The 24,914-nt window shown below is 40.7% G+C and overlaps 1 protein-coding gene and 1 long non-coding RNA gene across 2 annotated transcripts in view; both read left to right on the top strand.

The window, feature by feature from the left end:
• Positions 1-345: 345 nt before the first annotated feature.
• RFK (riboflavin kinase) lies at positions 346-7,514 on the top strand. Its single transcript, XM_031449903.2, has 4 exons — positions 346-792; positions 1,856-2,007; positions 4,552-4,654; positions 5,427-7,514. The coding sequence occupies exons 1-4, from the start codon at positions 402-404 to the stop codon at positions 5,555-5,557; spliced, it is 777 nt and encodes a 258-aa protein (XP_031305763.2). The 5' UTR covers positions 346-401; the 3' UTR covers positions 5,558-7,514.
• A 126-nt stretch (positions 7,515-7,640) lies between these two features.
• LOC105087404 (uncharacterized) overlaps positions 7,641-24,914 on the top strand; it is a 99,801-nt gene continuing 82,527 nt past the window's right edge. The window contains exons 1-8 of the long non-coding RNA XR_010382687.1: positions 7,641-8,313; positions 10,703-12,947; positions 13,758-13,904; positions 15,323-15,540; positions 16,504-16,564; positions 20,595-20,829; positions 21,599-21,675; positions 22,214-22,575. This is a non-coding gene — a long non-coding RNA (uncharacterized LOC105087404). The remainder of the gene's footprint in view (positions 8,314-10,702; positions 12,948-13,757; positions 13,905-15,322; positions 15,541-16,503; positions 16,565-20,594; positions 20,830-21,598; positions 21,676-22,213; positions 22,576-24,914) is intronic.

Raw genomic sequence — 24,914 nt, 5'->3', positions numbered from 1 at the left:
AGGTAGTCAGGGAAAGCCGCCATGAAGAGGCGACCTCTGAGCTGGATTTAGCTTTATCAAACGTTTAGACAGCGAACGAGCAATGAATGACGATCAACCCAGCAGTTGTCAAGGAGCTAAGGAATGTCATTTGGCGCCAGGATCATAATGAAAAGGGAAGAGGCGAAAGAAATACTTAGGACTGTCCGAGAACAGCGCTGTCACAGCCCCCAGCTGAAAGGCGCGTCCCCACCTCTTGCGGCGGGAAAGACAGCGAGGCGTAGCGAACCGGCCGCTCCAGGGCTCCAGCGGGGGCGGGGCTACGGATGGGGGCGGGGCTACGGAAGCCGAACCGGCTCCGGGGCGCTCGGCCGGGGCAGTGTGCGCAGGCCCGCGGCTCTCGGTGGGTTGGGGGCCCTCCCATGCCGGTCCGTCTCCGCCGCGCTCCCCGCGCATACTCGCACTTAACTTCCGCGGTCGCCGGCGTTTGGGAGCCGAGAGGCGGCCCCTCAGTCGTCCGGTACCTTCTGTTGGGTCAGCGGCGTGAGGGTCTCGCCGCGGCGTGTCGCCCGTGTCGCCTGGCGCGTAGTGCGCCCGTCCGCTCGCTCGGCCGGCCGGCCGAGTTCCCGCAAGTGTCCCCGGCTGGTCCGGGGGGTCCAGGCACCGCCTCGACGGCGGCTCCGCCGGACGAGCGGACCGAGCCGCAGCCTACAGCCGAAGCGGACGGCGTCATGAGGCACCTGCCGTACTTCTGCCGCGGCCGGGTGGTGCGGGGCTTCGGCCGCGGCTCCAAGCAGTTGGGCATCCCCACAGGTGAGAGCGGGAGGGCGCGGACACCCCCTCCCACCCTGGGCCGGGTCACCTGGGAGCAGGGACGTCAGCCAGGGGCTCCTAGCCGGGCCGTGGGGCTACGGACAGAGGTGACACCCTCCCCTCCGCCCCGCTTCCTCTTTGTTGAGGCGGAGGACCTTTGGTCGGACTGAGGGAGCGCGTCCTTGCCTGTGGCTTCGAGCTCTCCGGGGACCTGGCTTGAGGGGAGGTGAGGGCAGGAAGCCGGGGCTGAGTTTCGGAATCCCCTTTTCCCGCCTCCCTATCCAGCCGTGATAAAGCTACCAAACGTGGGGCGTGTTTTGCCCTGTGGGAAAACGCAATGTGAGCCAGATAGGCTAAATTTTCACGCCAGCTGTAAGGTTTTCTTTAAATCTTTAGTAGATTGTCTCCAGATTATGACACAGGCAGTTGAGTGAGAACCAGGTTATCTTTTTTGGTCTGTATACATTTATTAAAAAAAATTATTTTAATGGAGGTACTGGGGATTGAACCCAGGATCTCGTACATGCTAAGCAGGCACTCTTTCACTGAGCTACGCCCACCCTGATCCCTCCCCCCCCAATCCCTTTCCCCCTCCACATTAGTTTTCCTACTTAGGATCTGAAGGTATGCTTAATTCATCCTTAAAAATACGTTCCAGGACTGCCCCTAGACCTGTTAAAGCAGATATTTCGAAAATAAGAATCTTTCTCAAGAGTTTTTGAACCTCCTTAGGAAAGACCGGAGCTAAAAAATCCAGCTCTTCATGTACCTGTTCTCTTCTACCTTGAGTACGTTTCAGGGGAGTGCTTTATACGCATACTATAATCTAGTACCTTATATACTTACTATAATCTGGTACCTTTTTCCTAACCTACCGGTATGGAGGGGAGAAAGAATTCCCAGCCAGATTATGAAATGTTGGGATTGATCGTTGTAGGCAGAGTCCTAGTATTGTGAACGGAACGATTTAGGTTAGCCTTGTGTGTGATTTTTAAAAATATTTTAAAAATATTGAATTAAAAATTTTAAAAACTAACACTAGCATATTTTCTTCTGTTGGTAGCTAACTTTCCTGAACACGTAGTAGATAATCTGCCAGCTGATGTATCTACTGGCATCTATTACGGTTGGGCCAGTGTTGGAAGTGGAGATGTCCACAAGATGGTGGTGAGCATAGGCTGGAACCCATACTACAAGAATACGAAAAAGTCCATGGTAAGGATTGTATTTCACTCTGTACCTGAGAATGAGGTGATGATTTAGAGTAATATGAAGATAGAGCTCATCAGTGGTGATCACAATGTAGTCCAAATACTACAATTTTGGCAGCATATTTGAAGGGTTTTAAAAATGAAGTGTTTAGTTACTATTTGAGTGGAATAACTTTTCCATCCTTTCTCTTTGGATTTACTTGTCTTTGGATCTAAAGTGAGTCTCTTGTAAAGGGAGTATAGTTGGATCTTGTGGGGTTTTTTAACCATTCTGCTAATCCCTGTCTTGATTGGAGAGTTTAATCTATTTTCATTTAAATTACTGGTAAGTAGGGACTTCTGCTATTTTTGCTATTTTTTTTAATATACCTTATAGCTTTTTTTTGTCCATCAGTTCCTCCATTACTGTCTTTGTGTTTAGTTAATTTTTTTTTTGTAGTGACACACTTTGATCCCCTTCTTAATTCCTTTTGTGTATTTTCTATAGATATTTTATTTGTGATTATCAGGGGGATTGCATTCAACATCCTAAAATTATAAAATCTAATTTGAATTTATACCAACTTAATACTATACAAAAACTCATAGATTATATCTTTATACAATGTGTGTCTGATAACAGATTAATAAAATTTTTTGCATTTATCTTTTATTTTTTAATTTAATTTAATTTTTTTACATTTTTTATTGAGTTATAGTTATTTTACAGTGTTGTGTCAAATTCCAGTGTAGAGCACAATTTTTCAGTTATACATGAACATACATATACTTATTGTCACTTTTTTTTTTTTTTGCTGTGAGCTACCACAAGTTCTTGTATATATTTCCCTGTGCTATACAGTATAATCTTATTTATCTATTCTGCATTTTGTAATCCCAGTTTGTGCCTTCCCATCCCTCATCCCCTTGGCAACCACAAGTTTGTATTCTGTGTCTATGAGTCTGCTTCTGTTTTGTATTTATGTTCTTTTTTTTTCCCCTAGATTCCACATATGAGCAATCTCATATGGTATTTTTCTTTCTCTTTCTGGCTTACTTCACTTAGAATGGCATTCTCCAGGAACATCTATGTTGCTGCAAATGGCGTTATGTTGTCGGTTTTTATGGCTGAATAGTATTCCATTGTATAAATATACCACATCTTCTTTATCCAGTCATCTGTTGATGGACATTTAGGCTGTTTCCATGTCTTGGCTATTGTAAATAGTGCTGCTGCATTTATCTTTTAAATCGTGAAGAAAGTAGAAAGTGGAGTTACAAACCAAAATTACTTTTGGTTTAATAATTAATTTTTATACCTACTTCTGTACTAACCTTTACTAGAAGTAAAAGTGAAATAAAGATGCGTTCACTATAGTTAATGTAGGTCATCTACTCTATTTGTTTGGTCACCCTGTTAAGTTAGAACTGCTTATTACATGGATGGTGCTTTCTAATAAAATTGCAAGGTGATACCTTTTTCCCTCTGAAGCCCCTTTGAGGGTATACGTATTCTTGTGTTCTTTTCACTCTACCCACACAGCTTAAGTGCTTAATTTTCTGCTAGATGTGGCTGAATCTTTTGGTTAGCTCAGGTATGTGGCAGAAACAGTTAGCATTGACCTAACTTCCATCCTTTCCGAAGCGTGTGTAGAGAAGTGCAGAACAGCTGGAAGACCAGCTAAGGGCTGCTATTAGCAGTAGAAACGGCCCAGGACTATATTTCACATTGTGCTCAGTGGTTCTCTTATTTTTCTGCGTTAAGGATGTGACAGTTATTTGTTGGAGTAGGTAAGGAAAAGAATTGATGGAGGAACACAAGATATTTTTCTGTGGAATGAAGGAGGAAATGAAGGGGAGGGGAGTCTATCCCATGACTAATTTTTCCTTATTAGCTACTCAGATAACAGAACTATTTCTATAGAGCCAGTTAAAGAGTGCTTTGGAGTTCCTTCCATAGTTAGGAGAAACATCAGTTTTCCATTGATAGGAGGAGAGTTTTTCTTTTATTTTTTGCCAATAATGGACATGCATGATCTGCCTGTTCAGGTCTTTTCCCCTTTTTAAACAATTGGATTGTCGCTTATTGACTTAAAGAAATTCTTAATATATTCTAGATCCAGGTCTTTTGTTGGAACTATGTATTGTAAATATCTTCTCCCACTGTGTTGCCTTTTTTTTTTTTTAATTCACTTAATGAAATAGCGTATTTTGAAGAAGAGTTTGTTTGCTCTTTCCCTCTTGGTGTCTTTACTTAGTTTTTCGCCTTGGTAAGACTCTTAATTACTTTCGTGCACATTAGCTTTTTCTAAAAACAGCAAATTGCGCCAGATTTGTGGTATAGCATCTGCCTTACTCAGTGATAATGTTTACATGTAAGGTCAGAGTCAAGAACATGTGAGATGGAAGAATTCAGGAAAAACTGTTCTTAGATTTTAACTTGTCTTTAAAAATGTAGTGAGGGTTGATTGTTTCATTTAAATTACCTCACCATAAACATGAAGATGTATTTCAAATCTCAGGCATTCTGTAATCTGATAGTAATGTTTTTAACATTTCTTGACTGTAGGAAACGCATATCATGCACACCTTCAAAGAGGACTTCTATGGAGAAATCCTCAACGTGGCCATTGTTGGCTACCTCAGACCAGAAAAGAATTTTGATTCTTTAGGTAAGTTCTTATTTTGATCTTCTTAAGTATTACTGCAGGTTTCTAAGTTCTACTGCTGCTCCTAATAACCATGGCAGGACAGATGATATTTGAGCATTTACTATGTGCTGACCACTGCTTTAAGTACCTTACATGAATCAGTTCACTTCATCCCTACAACAATCATATGAGGAATTATTTTGCCCATTTTGCAGATGAGGAAATTGGCACAGAGAGGTTAAGTAATTTTCCCAGGGTAACATAGTAAGTGATGGAACCTAGAGACATGCTGGCTGTCTCTCCAACAGTATGAAGTTAGTGAAATCTTTATTTCCTGTTCATATTTTAAGGACCAAATAAGAATTAATATTATGATGAATAATGGATGCTTTGCAGTTCTTGCAGTGTAAGAAAGAGTAAATCGAAATATTTGAAACAAATAGTATCAAGTATCTTAGTGCAGTGTGATAGTCTTAATTATAATGTTGAGCTGCTTTTACAAGTGTAAATACTGGAGAGAATTGATGGGCTATTTGTTTCTTCCACTTAGTATTTGCAGTGTACCTTTTTGCTAATGACTTTCTTCTAAGTAGTTGCAAGATTAGGGACATCTTTCATGTACTGTTGACTTTTCCATGCATCTGGGAGAAAGGATGGAAAGACATTTATTGGGTATCTTCCCAATGCCAGAGACACTGCCAGCCTATGAGATTTTAGGAGAAGCTGAGCAAAGGAGCAGTGACAAGCAGGGCAGCAGTTTCCATCATCTTTCCCTGGAATATTCTCTCTGCAGAGGCACTTATTGCAGCAATTCAAGGTGATATTGAGGAAGCTAAGAAACGACTAGACTCACCAGAGCATCTGAAACTCAAAGAGGACAACTTCTTCCAGGTCGCTAAAGGCAAGCTAATGAATGGCCACTGATGAAACTCATCTTATTTGTTCATTCACTGTTTCCTAGCGTTTTACTGCTCATAACTCTGCAGTCTCATGTAGGTTGTATTTTAAAAGTCAGACGTTTTCCTACAGCTGTGAATTAGTTTTAAACAGTGCAGTGTAGTTACCATATTATGTTTCAACTGCTTAGTTAAACCCATCATGTTACAGTACGAAAAAGGTTCACTTAAGAAGTCAAGATCCTTTTTTATGTAATATGTTGATTAAAATGTACCACTAGAAAGGTCTTAAGTGTCTTATAATGGAAATGAAATGTGTATAAATATGGGTAAAAAGGCAACAACTAGTTTGAGATGAGAACTGTAATTCTCGTGGTGAACTTCTAGCACGCATGTATTTGTGTAGCATGCTCTGCTGATTACAAGGCTTAGAAAAGCAAGTATATTCAACAGGTTTGACAGTTTATTGCAAACCTAAGGGGGAAAATCCTGACTTTGTATTTTTGATATTTGGGGCATTTATATATTATTATAGACATGAAGACTTGTGAAATTTCATTTTAATTAGTCATTTCCTCTAAGAGGTCAAATCATTGTACTGTGTTCCATTTTTGTTACAGCTGCCTCTGTTTTAATTGGTCTAGACTCTCTGCCTATTATTTCTTTGTTTTGTTTTTTTTAAACAGTAAAATGAGTGTTTTCAAATCTCTAGGTCTCATTTTTGTGTTGAATAACACTTTTCTTTTACAAGTAGATGTCCTTCAACATCTTTCTTGACTGTTTTTTTCCTGTAAACAATTGTCAGTGTCCGTTTTTCCATTTAGAATATTGTACAGTTTACATTTACAAAAGACTGCATCTGCCATTCCGTCCCTTCACTATATGAACAGAGATTAAGCACATATCTGTATTACATTTTAGAAAAAATATCAAAAAAGTCTTCAGATTTCCTCAAAGTTTAAATGAATAGAGCAGTTCATTTATATATGCCAATTCCTTAAAGAACACAAAATACTTGTTTTTTTTTCCCCTAGAGAAACTATTTAAGAGTCAACTAAACTAGGAAATAGGAATTTATTTATTTTTAATGTAATTATATTTCTAAGCAAATGTAAACTGTTGTGGTTGTGTGTGCACAGTGTAATTTAATGCTGAAGAGTGCTTGTATCTGGGGGAAAAACATAAGTAATAAAGTTTTAGTTAAATAATATTCATGCTATGCATTTTTGCCTTCTCTAAGAGTGAATTTTGGCCACTTGAGACTTGTTTATATTGGCAGAAAGTTGAAGTCTTTGGATATTTAGTAAATTGAGACTGCAGATTGTTCGGGCCCCCACAACACATTGCAATATTGTTCACTTTAGCATCAGATTTAGTCGGGGGATTGGGTGCAGAAGTATCTAGAAGGTAATTTTAAAGATAAATCATTATAAAACCATTTTCCCCTAATCTGTATAAATTAATTAGATAACTGATTTTAACAAATATTTCAGAAAACATCTAAAGCTAATGTTGGAGAAGAGGGAAGCACGGATAAATTCAGTTGGATTGTGTGTTACTTTTTGGTGTATGAATTTTTGGCAAACAATGTAGTAAGTGTCTTTCATTTCTTCTTTATAAAAATACATAGGAAATATTGTTTAATGTTAGAAATCCTCTACTTGAGGGAAGCCTCAGTTATCAGTGGCTTTATGAAACAAAGTTAAAAACAAACATGGAAAGTGTAAAAGATTTGTGTTTGAAAATCTTGCTGCTGATTATGTCTTAAGTGTGAAAGTTCTTTGATACTGTATCGTCACCTTACATTTTGTTAAATAACTTTCGCCTTTGAAAATTGTATGGTGTGTGGTTTAGGAGTTAGGTAATAGTGTCTATGTTTTTTTAAGTTTTATGTTAAGTATTTCTATATTGTAAGAAATTGCGGTAGGGGCATTTTTGATTAGTCTGAATTGTTTCAGGCCTTGAAATAAATCCTGACCAACTGATATTTCTTGTTTCTGTGTGTCGGTTTGAATCTTATGCTTTGTCTACTTAAGTTCCTGATTTGTTGGCCGATGGTCATGGTTACCATGGGTGTGTTCGAGGGCCTGCATAGCACGTTACAGGCAGCGCTCTAGGGAGGGCCAGGCGTGCGGTGGTCGTTCCACAGCCGATGGCCGGGCCTTTAGGGGCCCCTGTATTTATTTCTGAAGCAAGGACACGTATATTTGGAGAGGATTCACAGGGCATCAGTACTCTGAAAAGTCCACTTTCTGAGAGTGAGGGTCCTGCATTATATTTTGGAGTTTTAAGAGCCAGGCTAGTGTAAATAGGTCTGAGGTCCTTTCCATAACTCCTGCTCCAAAACAGAGTTCTGTAACCCTCATGACTTGTGCCACCAACCCTATAGCAGTGACTTGGGACTCTGCCTGTCTCTACTGTGTGCAGGAGTTCACAGTTGTTCTGTCAACACCATCTCCAGGGCTCTCAACTAGGGAGGCTTAAAGGCTTGCAGTTAGGGCCGGCCCTGTGGCCATGTAACCGGGTTCTGATCAGAGAGATTTAAGAGGAGTCTGCTTGGGATTTATGAGGACAGATTTGCTTTCCTGGTGAAAGGGTCAGCCTTTTCCTCTTCCTCTCTTCCTCAGAAAATGGGTGGAAGCTGATAGAGGAGAACCAATCCGACCTTCAGAGACTGAGCTAGGAAATAAATCTACCCTATAAAAAGAGATGCTATCGTAAGCAAGAGTTAGCAGTACATTACAGAATAAGCTCTACAAAGATGACACATACGGGGATTACCAGGTACAGAATCCAAAATGACTGTTTAATATGGGTAAAGAAATAGTGTCAAAAATGCTAAAATAACAAGATTCTATAAAAGTCAGGCAGATTTAAGAATTATCAAAATAGAATTTCTTTCTAATGATGAAAAAACTGAAATTTAAAACTTAGTGAACACGTTAAGCATAGGTTAGTCACAACTGGTGAACTGTGCGATCTGATGAAGTCTGTGACTGTACTGTCATCCCTGTTGTCTCTTCACTCCAAGTTCACCTTCCTGCTCTTAGTGATGTGGCTGGGACTAAATGTTTCTTTGACAGTTGGCTTCCTTTTGTGTCAGGTCGTACGTGGAGGTTGAGCCCTAGCTTGTGTCACAGGCAGCTCAGTCCTTGGACCTCCCTGTGCTTAACTTGCTCTGTTCCTGAGTGGATACTTGGGGGAGACATACTTGACCACTGACAGAATCCCCACTTTGGCTCCCTGACAGAATCCCCACTTTGGCTCCCTGACAGTATCAAGGGCCATGTAGAAGCCAGAATAGTAAACCGAATCAATGCTGCATCTGGGGAAATTGCCAAGTGCCATCATTAAAAATCCTGAAAGATTCAGGCTAAAGGCTCCTATCATTATTTGTTCAGACTATACAGAAATGTGATGGCTCTTGGGAAATGACTGTATTATCATAAACGAATCAGATAATGACCTCAACTGCAGCTGTTGTCCAGGATATATAAAATGTCTTCAACAGGTTTGTAAGGATTGGTATAAAGAACACATTCATCACAACATAGTGGAGAAAAAAATATTTTAAAAATACGAAAATATCACAATGGAAAGCTATGTTGAAGTGAATGGTAATACACAATGTGTAAAAATTTACTGGATGAAGCTAGCTAATGCTATCAAAAGATTATAGCTTTAAATACATAGATAAGAAAGATCAACAACCTAAACTTTGATCTCAAACCAGAAAGCAGAAGAAAGCAGACAAAAATGAATATATATTGTATGATTCTATATAAAATTTAAGAACAGGCAAAACTAGAGCAAAAATGGTCAGCGTAGTTCTTGAGGACAGGGAGGTGACAAGGTCATGAAGGTTGTTGGGTGCTTCTGTCTCAATGTCCTGTTTCTAGATCTGGGTGATAGTTGTGTAGGGTGCTCACTTTGTGAAAATTCATCAAGCTTTATATCTACTTGTACACGCTCACATAAGGCAAATTGTGTTCTGTATAGCTCAGCTCTGAATATCATTTATGCGGTCACAAGGATTACTGCACTGAAATTTTATAAAGCAAAATACATTTATTGGAAGGATGAGGAGATGGGAAGTGTGCATGGGGCAGCAATAGAAGGGAGAGTTTGGAAGAGAAATGCTCATCTTCCGTAAGTGGGAAATGAACAGGTAGATTCTTAATCTGAAAACATAAGCAGCAGCAGTATGAGCATGTCCCGTGGAGATAGGGAGGTACATGTGAAATAACTGAAAGGGCTGAAGTTGCTCACTTTTGTTTTTAATTCTTTTTTTTAATTTCATTTTTTAGTTTTATTAGGTAGAATTGTTACAATTTGACTGCACATATACAATATATTGCATGTAAATACATATATACAATATACTACACATTTCTTAAAATTTACATATATGTAATGTTTCTAAGAATGTTTAGAGCATTAGCTTTTTAAACTTCCATAGTTATCAAAGAAATAAAGGCAACCTCACAGTAAGAATTAATTCAAAAAGATACATACACCCTGCTATTAACAGCAACATTATTTATAATTGCCAAGATATGGAAGCATCCTAAGTGCACATCAACAGATGAATGGATAAAGAAGATGCAGCATATATATGTAACGGAATACAACTCACCCATAAGAATTGCCATTTGTGGCCCTTCACTGACTTTTTTTTCATGAAGTTGCTCACTTTTAAAGAGTGGAAAATGGGATGTAATGGGAACAAACTAGTATTTCTTTTTCTTACACTGTCTTGTTGAATAATTCTTTAAATTATGCTAGGTATATCCTGATAAAAATAAAAATCAGTCTTTTGATTGAAGTATAGTCAGTTTACAATGTGTCAATATCTGGTATACGGCATAATGTTTCAGTCATACATATACGTACATACATTTGTTTTCATATTCTTTTCCATTATAGGCTACTGCAAGATACTGAATATAGTTCCCTGTGCTAATACATAAGGAATGTCATTTATTTTATATACAGTGGTTAATATTTGCAAATCTCAAACTCTCAATTTATTCCTTCCCACCTCTTTTCCCCTAATAACCATAAGTTGTTTAATATGAAAATTTTGCCTTTAAAAAGTTAATTATATATTTACAGAATGTTAAAAAGTTGTGAAACTTAGGATAAACTTATTTTTTTCTTTTTTCCCCCTTAGCAGAGACACTGGGGATTGAACCCAGGACCCCATACACACCAAGCAGGCGCATTACCCTTGAGCTATACCCCTCATCCCAGGATAAACTTATTTTTAAACAGTGTATTATAGTTTGAAATTACAAGGTCAGTATGTTTTTGTTCAATTTCCAAACACCTTTTCAAATAAAGTAACTGAATTCAGTGAGCCCAACTAGTAATCTGGGGGAAAAAAATACACACTTTGTAAAGCAGTGCTGTCCAGTAGAGCTTCCTGCTCTCTTGATGGCGTTCCATTTCTTCACTCTCTAGTAATTACTTGAAACAGCTGCACATGCCTCGTGACTACTGTACTAGACAGTTTAACTATAGAGGACCCAAAAAAGTCTGGAAGCACAGGGAAAATTATATATTTACTGTTATTTTTTCAGATTAACAATTGGATCCATGGCTTAAATTCTGAGGTACTTTATCTGAAAAGGCATTGTCCACATTTCTTGAAAACAGAACTGATGTATTGTTTAAGTTGACTGTTTCTCAACTTTTTGGATACTGCATATAAGATTCTCTGCCTTCTACTTAGTTTCCCCTTTTTGTCATTTCTCATTTATTTTCAGCCATTATTTCCTATATAAGCACTGAAGTCTAAAAATCTCCCCTTGCTTACTCCATCTTTACCTGTTGGCCTGTGGAAGCCAGCCCCTTGGAGAGAGCTGTCTGGCCCTGGCATCTCAGCGCGGCTCTCCGATCACTTTCCCATACACAGTCACCCTCCCTTAAAGGTCTCAACGGGTTGCATTTCTCAGTTAGGTTGAAGGGCATTTAACAGAAGGGAGATGGTTATATTCGAATGGCATTCATGAATATATGGATTTATGTACCAACCTGCACTAGGCTCTTTATAGCTTCCTCCTACAAACTCCAATGTCTTGTATTTTGATAATCACCTTAGCTCTTTTACCTAGAAGCTTCTAGAGGCCTTGGGCTGTATTTTAATTCCCCTAGCACTACACCTACATATAGAAAATGTTCTGTATACAATTGTACATTACTTAGAAATAAATGTATCTTGGATATTAAGACCTTAATATAGGAACAAGATTAGAGAAAGCTTCACTGGGAACCTAGCTTGTCGAACCAAAAAAAAAAAAAAAATTTAAAGCTGGTTCTACCTCCCTCAGCTGCATTTCATTCTCCAAGGCAAAATCTATGCCATGGATGAAACCTCCAGGGTGAATTTTGTTATCTGTCGAGGCCTAAAGTTATTATGAGGAGTACAAAATTATCTCATATTTTTCTAACAAAAATTGTGACTTTTAGAATCTTTTGTTACTTCTAATCCTTCATGAACACTTAAAAAATAAAATAAAAATTACTAGAAAAATACTCACACACTTGGATGTCTTCACAGTGTCAAAATGCTATAGATTTTAAACACTCTCAAATTTCAGTGAGAGACAGTCCATAGGCCAGTAGCAGTCACAGACCACACTTCAGGTGGCCCTGTTCTAGAAGCCTCGGGCTTTCCCTGTTATCCAGAGCAGGGTAGACAAACTTTTTTTTTTTTGTATAGGGCCAGACAAAATTCTTAAGGCTTTGCCATAGCAAAAAAGCAACCATAGACAATACATAAATGAATGGGCATGACTGTGTTTCAAATTTTTATTTACTGAGGCAGGAGGGTGGAGTTGGCCTACAAGCCCATTGTTTGCCAATTCCTGAGCTAGAAGAGCTTTTTTTCAACTTTTTCCAGAACATTTGTAGTAACCGCCTTTTTCCCAATTACTGTGCGTGTTTTATGTAATTTCTGTGCACATAATTTTGAAGCATAGGTCTTAATATTTGAGAAGGATAGTTATGGATTTAAAGTAAAATCGGCATCTTCAAATCTAGAATATCCAGGTGAATTAAAAATGTTTACTGTTCTAGTTGGAGGTGTAGATGATCACAAGATGCCAATACTGGGAACTGAATTTTTGTGTCCCTCCCCAAATTCATATGTTGAAGTCTTAACACTCGATGTATTAGCAATGTACTAGCCTTTGGGGGGTAATTAGGTCATAAGGGTGGAGCCTTCATGAATGGGATTAGTGCTCTTATAAAAGGACCCCAGAGAGCTCTCTCACTTTTTTCCCACCATGTGAGGATGCAACGAGAAGTTGGCAGTCTGCAACCTCGAAGAGGGCTCTCACCAGAACTGAAGCTGCTGGCAACGTGATTTCCAACTTCCAGGCTCCAGAACTGTAAGAAATAAATTTCTGTTGTCTGTAAGTCACCCAGTCTGTGGTATTTTGTTATCATAGCCTGAACAGATTAAGACAGGAACCCTGATGTGAAACAAAATAGATGACCTCTTCCATCCTTCCCACCTCCTCCCTTCTCTCTTTTGTGCTCCTCTCCCCTCCCCTCCCAGTCTAATCTTCCCCACTCTCTTCTCTTTTCTCTATCTCTAATAGAAACAGATGTGAGCCGTTGAATTGGGAGTGAAGAAGATACAAAGGCATCTATAAAATACTTATAATTTTTCTCTTTGGAACTAGATTTGAAATGCCTCCAGGATATCGGTCTTAATAGAGCTTCTTCAGGTCAATGCTCTAAATCAGTACTAGTTCCCTGGGTCACCCAGGACAAGGGGGAGAGCAGAGCTGCTGAGGGGTGTGTGGGAAAGGGGTGGGTACCGGTCCCTGTGGAGTGCTCACTATTGCTGTGTACAGTGGAGCCTCATCTTAGGAAGGGATTAGGTTGTAAAGTCAGCCAGCATGGCCAAAAGGCAGATATGGAAGTCAGAAGGACCCCTGAGAACTTCTGAACTTATTTTTAAGTTGCTAAAACCTGGGTCTTTTGAAACTCAAACCTAAGATTTAATTCTTATGTGTCTCTTTGCATTTTGGCCAAGGCTGCCTTACTATGGGACAGCACAGGCCTTGGTGGGGTTTGAACAGGCAACAATAACTGAGCAAATAAGAGTCTTACTTTTCTCTCATGCTCTTGTGCAACAAACCCATATAGTTGAATTCTCTTAAGTCAAATACAAGTATTCCGTGACTGCACAATACTATCTTTTGTATTTCCCACAGCAGACCTAAGCCTCACATGTTACCATTTTGATGTGGAATCTAACTGGTTGCAAGTAACACATGGATTCTGGCTGATTTCGTCTGGAAAGGAATTTACTAGAAGAATGATGGGTAGCTCAGGGAATGGATGGGAAAGCTGGAAACTAGGTGAGAAAAGGGGACATCACAACCAGAGCCGGAATCATCCCACAGAGCTAGTTCGCCGGGGGCAGTGTCACTTTCACGAGGCCGCGGCGACATGATTTCCCATCAGACACACCAGAACCCCATCCTCCATGTTGCTGGCTGGCCCTGTTGCCCTGGAAACTGATCTTTCTATGATGAGCATCTGGTTGGCCTAGTGTGCCCGTGTGTTAGCTGCGAGAGGGGCTGGAAAACTGAGTACCTGGCTGTCTCAGCTTCTATAGAGAGAAGCTTTTCCATCAAGGCTCATGCAGTGGGAAATAAATTCCCTAAACATAAGGAGGGGTTCCAATAATGGGTGTTAAAAAAAAAAGACAAATATCCATTATCATTATCTAACTCTGAAGGATATAATGATCTGAGTCCATGCACTCTGTCCACTCCTCCAGCCACTCCAAAAAGCATTCCTTATATTAAGTGAGAATGTTGCAGAGAGACTGAAAAACCTTTTGTTTTCTTTTACTGAAGGAAGAAAAAGTGACCCATGGTATTTCCCTTTTTATCCCGATTTGCAGGAAACTCAGGGCTAATTTCAATCACTAGCTATAATCGCCTAGAACCTTGATTTTCAAAATGTTCTCCAAAGAGCCATAGAGCCTCATGAAAGTGCCCTGGGCAATGGGCAAGCAAGAGGACCTCTGCCCTTTCCCACCCTCCCTCTAAGGCAGACTCTTGACTGTCTTCTCTCTGTGGCTTCTGCCGAAGGCTCCAAAGACTCCGCTTGATTGAAGGCCTCCATTGTTAAGAAATATTTAAACTTGTGCTTGGATTGATCAACCTACTCCCTCAGGGTTCACGTCCTCTATTTTCATGTCAACAATTTCATTTGTACACGTAAAAGACAGCCCTGCCAGCACTTTTCTGGAAGCAGATGGATATAAATCCTAGAAGAGTCACTCCCTCTGGGGCTTCCAGAGAGGATTCTCTGGTGTGTGTTCTGCTTGGATCCATGTAAACAAACACCTGCTTCTAACCATGAGTCACTCAAAGGAATTCCAGGTTAATCTCAGGGTCCCTTTAGGCATGTCTGAGCCTTCAAAATAAATATTTTCTATGGTGGAGTTATTTTGCTTACAGATTTGCCTGTATTTCAAACTTAGTAAAGCCTCCCCATCCATGTATTTCTGTCCGATGAAGTTTTTTTGGTTTTGTTTTGTTTTGTTTTCTAATCTTGTCTCCTGAACCTGACAAAACGTAATACTAGTATTCTGAGATTTCCACTGTATTTCAAAACCAGAATTTTCCCCTGGCTCTTAGCCTGAACAGCTAGACCCGTTCTCTGCTGTTTCCTATTGATTTCATTTGAGTCATTTTTTGAAGTTTTAGAAGATGGAAGGATTCTCTGCCCCTTTTGAAAGTTTATTTTCTTCATTTCTTTTTAGACAGTCTCACAAAGGGATGGCGAAGATGAAATACCACTGCAGACGCTCAGCTACACCCAGGATTCCATGCTCTTTGTAAGAATACAGTTTTAAAAGTCAAACACAGGTGACTAAGTTCACACTGAACATTCAGAAGCAGAGTACGATGTCCCTTGTTTCACTGTTGAGAATCAGGATGGAAGGGATTACGTTCTCTCCACTTCACCTGCTGCCCAGAGGTAAATTTTAGTGGTCAGAGCAACTGGATCCTCAGTGTGTCTTTATTCACATCACTTCATTTCTCCTCTTAATAAGTCTGAGACATCTAGCTAGATGTTATTACACTTCAGATGAAGAAACAAAGTCAAAGACAATCTCAGATTATCTGTGGTGGTAGAAAATTTCAAAGCTGAGTGTGGAACCCAGGTCCTCACCTTTTACAGGAGGGAAACAATGTCATTAGACTCTTGTTTAGCCTCCTGGTCCTGGAGGAGCTGATACATGGGACCCTGGGAGCTATGGATGGTGGAGTAGTGGGCGAGGTTGATCCCCAGGCCCACCAGTTAGCAGCTTTGGAAGGACATGGTAGCTCACCCTTCAGTTGGCTTTTGCGTCTACTGGCTGGAGTGTTTCAGGCACAGGATAGTTAGCAAAGCTGAGATCAAACTTTTAGTTGAGGTAGCAAAAAGGCAGAAAGTTCACAAACACATCAATCTTTATCACATTGACATGCTGTGGACAGAAACAAGGTCTCCGAGCCTGGAGGAACTGGGGTGTACCAAGGATTCAGTTCACAGACTGGACCGGGGCAATCAGCTGATGCCAGAAGGCCCTGGCAAGCTCTGTGGGCCACCTGCTGTGATTCAAGCTCTTGTTCCCTGTAAAGTTTCATCATACATGGCCCCTCCACAGCAAGGCCACGTCCTCTAGTAAGCCCCAAACTCTGACTGCTTATTCCAGATGCCAAGCCTTTGCTCATTCTCTTCTCTTTCCCTCCACTTAAATGTAGCCCATCCATCTGTAAAATGATGTGAATACAGGGCTTTTCTTTCCTTTATACTTTTGGAAGAGCCTGCCAAGGAAAAAATCTCTGTAATAGGTGTTCCTAAATCCCCCATATTCCAATACTAAATCCTAGAAAATCCAGTTCCTGCTAAGAGAATGTGAAACTGTTCTTCCCACCACCCCCCTCCTACCTATAGAGACGTGGAGTTGAAGAGGGGAGAGGGAGAACTTCTTTGGAGATAAATATCCACGTACTCTGTATCCTTTTCAAGTGTATCCATCAGAGAGCTTGTGTGCCCTCAGTTGGGAGGTGGGACATTGGAACTGTATGAGAAGCTGTAGCTGGATTGGCCTTAGACAACAGAGCAGAGAGAAGGGTGGCCCTTTCATCCTCAGTGGAGGGGTAGAGAGAGGGGGAAAGGTGTATGCTTCTTGTGGACCAGATATGAGGATAAGGCTTGAGCCAAATCCGAAAGAGACCCAAGGTGGCAGCCTAGAGAGGTGCTGTGACACAGAAGACGGGCAGAAGAAGGATTTCTGGAAGTTCACAGTCTGAAGGGGGCTTGGAAGCACCACAGACATTGCAGTTAAATTGCCCCGGTAGAGAATGCTCAGAGAAGTCACAAGCACAGCAAGCTCAGGGTCAGCCGGGTAAGCTGGACTCTTTTCCCTAACCCAAGGGGTTTTACCCGTTGCATTGTGAAATCGAATTAATGGACTGTGGTCAGCAAAGAAAGGAAGCAAGGAAGAAAATGATGGAAGAAATGTAATTTAGATAAGATTGTTTCCTGAAACTAAAAATTTTTGCTTGTTTTGGAGGGGAGGTAATTAGGTTTGTTTGTTTGTTTGTTTAAATAAAGGTACAGGGGATTGAACCCAGGACCACCTTGCGCGTGCCAAGCATGCGTTCTACCGCTGAGCTAGGTCTTCTCCCCTCCTGTTTCCTGAAAGCTTTGCTTCAGTTTTACAAAGAGGTATTGGTGTAAAAAAAAATTTTTTTTTTTTTGATTATAGATTACAGTCAAAAAAAGTTTGAAAGTCCATTTTAATTTGCTCTCCTTGTGCTTGGTTCTGGAGGAATTAGGCAGCTGCAGTCTGGGAGATTAGAAACAAGGCCCCTGGGACCAGTTTCTGTGCAAACGTGGGCGAGTTTTTTTTACCTTTCTGTGGCTTAGTGTCTTATCTGTAAAACAAGGACCACAGTAATGCCTACCTCATCAAGTTATTATGACAGTGAAAAGGATTAAACAAGTTGATCATGTGAAGTGCCACTAATAGTACCTGAAAATAGACTATGAACTTGGTAAAGGCTAATTCTTCTTGTAATGTGGTTATTCCCCAGCCAAAGATAACATTGTAACTTTAAGGACACAGCAAACTCCCAGATTATATGCAGAGAGTCTAGTATTGTTCAGCTGCGGACAGTGATTTCTGTGGGCAAATAGGCACTCCACAAATATTTACAGAGCAACTATTGTGTGTTAGCACTCTGCTGTGTGTTAAGAATACAAGGTGGAATAAGATAATGTCTGTGACTTTGAGGAACACAGTCTTCTGGAGAAGTTTCAATTTATTTGATTTGATCTTCATCAGCCCTATGTGGTGCCTGCTCTCTAGTAAATATGTGGTGAACACATTTCTGTGAGAGGAATCATGAATTGTCTGCCTCACCCCTATACAGTAAAGAGGGGCGCATCCTGTCCCTTCATTTTCCCAGTACCTTCAAGATGTGGAGGACAGAACAAGCAGCACAGGAGACTTTTCTGCAGATGCCAAAAATCTCCAAAAAAAATCTACCCTTGAGGAGAGATGAAGGTGTTCTTGTAGACATCCTCTGTTGTCTATTTCATCGTGTTTATTGAAAAAAATTTTCGGGAAAGGATGAGAAAGGAAACAGATGGCGCCAAATGATGGAGAAGAACTTTATATATTTCATCTCTTTGTGGCTCAGAGCAGCTGACAAGCCAGCAGGAAAACAAAAGCAGGGGATGTAGTGTAGCCTCCTGAATCATTCTCCTCCCTCCATTCCAACATTCCCGGCCCTTCAACTATGTAAACAGAGCTCTGATGTCACAACCCGAGGAAGGTCAGGTGGGGTGAGTTTGCCCAGTTCTTCTTCCCGCCCCTCCTGCCCTTTAGAGCAGGATAAAGACTTCCATACAGGTTACACATGAAATTACACATGAAATATTTTTGTTTTTAGCCCAGAGGGAGGGAATAGAAACAAGGAAAAAAAAAAAAAAGACAGATTTGGAACAACATGAAGCCCTCCCCACCTGTTGCCTTGGAGTGAGTGGGGAGCTGCACATGGTGGGGACTGAGTTGGAACGTGTATGGGTCTTTTCTAAAAGGACTAAGAACTGCCCTTAAAAATGGCAACAGTGAAAGTTTATACTTCAATTGTTTTGCAGTTTACAAGTTTACAGTACACAAAGCACAGCCCCTGACATCATCTCACATGACTTGGCCAGTGTCACACTAAGATGGACACGGAGATATTCTGACTCGGAGACTAGTTGTCTTTCGATGAAGCTTCTTATCATGAAAAGAAATTCTTCTTTCATATCTTGACATCTTCCTCAGCGTTCTCCTTATGTCTACATGTTTTGGAGATCTTATGGAGCTTTTCATCCCTTTTCCCTAAAGCTACCACCTTTATAAAAAGTCTTTGAGACATTTTGGGGGTGTAGGTAGGTGCAGTAGCTGATGCATTTTGCTAGCTAGCCTCCATTGCTCTGAATATGCTGAAGTCGTGGCTGGCTTCATGGCTGTGCCACCCAGGCGTTTGCACAGGGTCTGATGCGTAGAAGAGCCCTACTTAGTTTCAAAACTCTGCTGCCGCTGTCTTGAAACTTGCCACCATCTTGAAATTCTTAATAATTTTTACACCAGGCCCCATGAATTATGTAGCTGCCTCTGACTGACACAGTTAGTTCTCTGAGAAATCACACCTAGATTCTTGGCCTGAGAATATTGTTTGATTTCTCCCAGTTTCCACAGTATAAGCGGCATGCCTGCCTAGGATGGACTACAGGTGAACAGGGAGATAACACTGGTGTAGCACCTTATCGTTTACAACAGAACTACAGATCACACGCATTATCTCCTTCAGTCCTCGCAAGCAAACGTTAAGAGGCAAGTCTATTTAAGGCCAGCAGAAATCCCCTACAGGGGATGAAATTGATTTGACAGGCAAACAGCAAACAGCTCTTTAAAAGTGAAGATCAACAGAAAAACAGGACAGAGAAACCATGCAGATGTTATACAGCTGTGCTGCAAAGGACGTTTCAAACGCAGTGAAGGACTCAGCATGGAGTTTGGCCAAAGGGATCATGGGGAATAAAAATTCCAATCCCAGGCCAAGAGAAGGAGAGAGAGAGAGAAAAAGAGAGAAATACCCTCGGATAATCCTAGAGCATTAGTCACAAAGATGCCTCACAACCCCTCAGAGCCCAGGGAGAGGCATCACAAATTTGGACTTCTTTGTCAAGGATTCTGGCTTTGCCTGGTCACTTCTTGATTAGCAATTTGATTAGGTTTCTGGGTTCCTTTGTTCCAGGAACAGATCAATACTAAAAATACTGCCCAAGGTACCCTGATAGGGCTGCTAAAACCCAGACTAAGTACCACCTTTTTGAAAATCTTGCAGCACCTAGACTTTGGTTTTCACTTGCTCCCACCTGGTTGTCTGACCTTCTGGTCTCCTGCCTCTGCCCGTCTTGTCTGCAAAGCCCCCGTGCCCAACTGACATCTAAAGTCCCAGCCACTGAGTGGAGAAAAGCTCGATGCCTACAATGTGGTCCTCAGCTCAGCCTTTGGGGCCAAAGGAGACCAAGAAGGTCTTCCTGAGTTTTCAGCTCCACAGTTCAGACAGGTCCCCTTTCTTGCCTCTGCTCTCAGGCCACTTTCTAACCCTGTATCCTAAGGGGTTTTCTACGTAGATTCAAAGTCAGAGTGACCTAGAGAAAGCCTGGGTTGCTGACATCCTTCCTTTCCCAGTGTTCTCAGCATACCAAGATCACCCTTGGCTTCATAGCCAAACTCTAACATTTGAGTTTTTGTAAGACTGGGGGAGAAGGGAGGGTTTTATTGTAGAAGCATGGATTCTCTTCAACAGTCAAAGTAAATAGGACTTCTATTAAGAAAGTATTCTGCTAGGGGGAACTCTAGTTGCTTTTTAGAGAGCCAAAAGCCGTGGGAAGGTAAATAGATTTCCTTAGAGGTCGAGCACTTGGCCAGTGTGTTTATGGAATGTATGGCCCTTTAACCAAAACTTTTATCCCTTCAGTGAAGCATGGATTTTATTTTCTCCTGGTTTTGGAGCAAATCACTGTAGGCGTTTCTGAAGGAACAATCTTCTGTTTTTCTCTATCTGCTGAGAAATCAAGTAAGAAAAGCCAGTTAATGATCCGGTTACTTAAAACCACTCATTTCAGCGTATTTGCTTTGCTGAGAAGAAGAGGCCTTGTTAACAAGGACTGAGGGGGTGTGTCTTTGCTTCCAGATTAAGCGTAAAGAACAAAGTAAGTCTACTTTTCTCTCCCTTGTATAATCTTGCTTCACAAATCCTTTCAAAATACAGGTTCATGGGAGGGAAGGCTGTTAACAAGTTTTCACTGCTACTAAAAGGATGCGGGAGGAAGTAGGAGGAAGTTAGCACTCTCAGAGCCCCTTCTGTACACCGTGCCCATTGCATATGTAATCTCCTTTGTTCCTCATGGCAACCTCAGGAGTGTTGGCATTCAAGTTTCCCGTGTGTAGTTGAGAATCAGAGAAATTTAGTAACTTGGCCAAGATTCCACATAAGAAAGATTCAGGATTGGAATTCCATCTCAGGAATCTTTCATCCCTAAACTCACGATATTTCTGTTATGCCAAGTCATCTTTATAAAAATAAATGCAGGAATGGTAAATCTAATAAGGGCATCATCCACCAAGATTAAAAAAAAGCTTGATACTTAGGAATAGCTGACAAAAGACAGAATGAGATGTAATTATTGAAACCAAAGTGAGGGTATAGTTAGTCAAACTGGCACTTGAGCCAACATCTTGACATTTGTGGAACGTCCCCCCTTAGGTTCACTGGTGCCTTGAGAAACAATGCACAGAAGGGGGAAGTGATGTAGGAAGAGAAGGTAGGCTCCAGCAAAGACACTCTGCTTGCTACGTTTGCCTTTCCTCTGCAGACTTCGAGGGGCCCAGCTTGGCTGGAGGACAAATATTCTTTATCACATGTAGTTGAAATTGACCTGTGATTTCAAGTTCATGTGAAAAGTGCTTGTCATTTTACAGATTTACTGTCCACTGTTACTGAGCTCTGTGGGTCCTTTTATTCCTGAACATTTCCCTCAGGATTCCTCACCCAAAAGGTATGTATATGCCTCGGCTTGCTTTTTCTGTCTCTGTGTTCCAATGATTTCATTGCTTTTTTCCCCTGAATTTATTGCACTGCTTGTAGTCTCCCTTGTTTTGCGATTATTTTTATACATCTTTGTTTTTCCACTTCAATATTCAGCTCTTTGGGGGCAGATAATGTTGTTTATCTTTGCTTTCTACAGTTCAGCTTGCATAATCCACATAGGTTTTTTAATTTCAGAAATACCCTTGAAATGGTAGTGTACGTAAACGTTTATATCTTGCTTATCATATCTATTATAGCATATTTTGTATGGTCTTTGTAAACTTGCTTTTAGAGTGTTGTGATTTTAAATTATAAACAAAGATGATTATTTTTAATGCTCTGGTTCTGTTTATAATATTTCCTAGCATGGAATTGGTGAATTCAAAGAGAACACACATTGAAAAGACTCGATATATTTTGCTAAATTGATTTCCAAAAGAGTTTTATTGGCTATGGTAAGGGGAATCCTAAAATAAACTGTCAAGGTTTCCCACTCTAATCCCCAGGACCTGGAACATGAGGAGACTGTCATGCCTATGACTATGTCACATCACAGCCAGATGGAGATCCTCCACGTGGGCCTAAGTGAATCTCACAAGCCCTTTCCATGCAGTTTTCTCCAGCTGGTGGCAAGAGGGAAAGTTGGAAAGATTCAGAGCATGAGAAGGTTTCAGTGCATGGATATTGGCTTTGAAGGGGGCCTTGGAGGAAGGCGTGCACAAGACCAGAGAGTGGCCTCTAGGAGCTGAGTGACCCCTGACCGACAGCTAGAAAAGAAAGTAGGACCCTCAGTTCTACAGCCACAAGCAACTGGACTCTGTCAGCAGCCTGAATACCTGGGAAAACAGTTGTTTTCCAGAGCCTTCAGGTAAGAGCCAGCCTGGTCCACATCTTGATTTTAACCTTGTTAGGCCCTAGGCAGAGAACCCAGTCAAGCCCACGTGGGCTTCTGACCTATAAACCTGTAAGATAATACATGTTTTGTTATTTTAAGATGCTATATTTGTGACAGTTTACTTTTCAGCAATAAAAACTGGCTTACCCTATACCAGTTGGTCAAGGTTGGGGGAGAGTATTCCAAGGAGAGTGAACAATGTGTGCCCAAGGATATGAGATAACAGGACATTATCCTGGAGAACTTAGAAGTAGTTCAGTACTACTGAGTGTAAGTGGAGAAGCTGGAAATAAGGAGGGGCCGGGAACTGGTGGATGTTAAGACTGGAGACAGAGGCAGTGGCCCTATCTTGCCAAGTTTTGAATGTCATAATCAGTGTAGGTGATAGGGAGCCCTGCATGTGATGATCTGATTGATCTTAGAAATGACCTTTGATTGCAGGGTAGATAAATTGGGAGGAAAAGGAGATCGAAGCTCAGCAATAATTCGGAAGGAAGTATTAAAGGATCAGATGAGAGTGGCTGAGGGCCAAATTGAGTCTGTGATGATGGGGCTGACAGACAGATAGGACTTATTTTTAGGAAAAAAGTTCATGATTATATGACTAGCTTAGTCATTGGAGGTAGAAAGACGGGGGGGGGGGAAGCACTCTTTTATTGCTTTGTGTCTCTTACTGGGTAAAGCACAAACTAAGCACATAAAAAGTGCTCAGAAGTAGTTTATTGATAAGCAAGTCCCCATAGCATTATCTGGTCTTGATTTAACTTTATTTTCAATTTTAAAATTACTTTCTATAAACCAGAACCTTCCAAGCTCTTGCTTAGCCCCTTGGTGTTTTTCCAGTCTACAAGGATTCCCTTAATAGTTCAAAGTTATTTGCAAACAGAAAACCAAAAAGCAACTTTGTTTTCCAACCACATATTTATCGATTTAGACAGTTGTGAGCATAGTGTTCAAGAGAGGTCTGAGAATAATGTGGCCTACCTGAGAACGGAGAGGGAAGGATGTCCGACTACCCACACCCAGCAGAGGCCCTCTTTTCAGGATCACATGGAGTGACAACACCGGGTTTTCTTAGTATTCAGGGTCATCTTGACCTCATTTAATCTTTAAATCTGTGTATTAAATCTCATTTAATCTGTGTATCACAAACACAGATTTTTCTTGGAAAATGAGGCTACACAAAGCAATATCAAACTCAGGCTATCAGAGCTTTCGAACTATCAGGGAAGATGAACAACACGGTATAAACAAAATGACTTATTCCCATAGGTTACACTCCAATTACTCAGTAAGAGATGAGGAATTCTTCCATTGATAAGATGGCTAGCTTATATTTATTTTTATTTGTTTCTAAGAATTGAGAAGGGAACTATAAAGGGTTCTGATAGATTTTGAAGAGGTGATTTTAAGTCACCAAAATTTTTCGAAGCATATCATATGCGTGTGTGATACACATGGTTTTTTAAGATTTTTTTTTTTTAAGATGAGGTCAGCAAATTACAGTCATTTGGCCAAATCTGATCCATCACCTGTTTCTGTACTGCCTTGAGCCAAGAGTGGTTTTTACATTTTGAAGTGACTGAAGAAAAAACAAAAAGAATTATATTTTACGATATGTGAAAATTATCTTAAATCCAAATTTTAATGTCCATAAATAAGTTTTCTTGGAGCACAGCCCAAGCGTTTGTTGTGGACTGGCTGCATTCGTGCCCCAAGAACTGTGACTTGTGCAAAGCCTCAAGCATTTACTACCTGGCTCTTTCCGGAGAAAGTTTGCCAACCTTTGTTTTAAGAGCTTTCCCCTAAAGAAACACTGAGGCCTTCAGTAAACTGAAGACTTCTTGACAGAGATTTCCCATGTCAGTGATGCATTATGTTTTAAAAAAAAAAAAAAAGAAAAGAAAAGAAAAGAAAATGAACACATTTAGGAAAGATGTAAGTGGGGTTGTAGCTCAGTGGTAGAGTGTGTGGTTGGCATGCGCGGGGTCCTGGGTTCAATCCCCAGTACCTCCATTAAAAAAAGCATTTAGGGAAGATAATAGAATTGCTTATCATAAAATAAAATACTAGACATGCCTTTGTTAGATTGAGGATGCTCCTTTCTCCACTTTGTGTCAGGGTAGCATAGTTATTACGAACATACACTTTACAGTCGCCCTTTTTCCTTGGATCTTGAATAGCTTTCTGTTACCTTGGGCTACTTACTTAACCTATTGTAAGCCTGGGGTTTCCTATTTAAAAAAAAAAAAAAGTAATAATGGTACCAACCTCATGAAGTTACAGTGGTACTAAGGGGTGAGTTTTCTAAA

Source organism: Camelus dromedarius, chromosome 10 (genome assembly GCF_036321535.1).
Source record: "Camelus dromedarius isolate mCamDro1 chromosome 10, mCamDro1.pat, whole genome shotgun sequence".
Classification (NCBI taxonomy): domain Eukaryota; kingdom Metazoa; phylum Chordata; class Mammalia; order Artiodactyla; family Camelidae; genus Camelus; species Camelus dromedarius.
The sequence above is the reverse complement of the archived record's forward strand: the minus strand, read 5'-3'. Positions and strand labels throughout refer to the sequence as shown.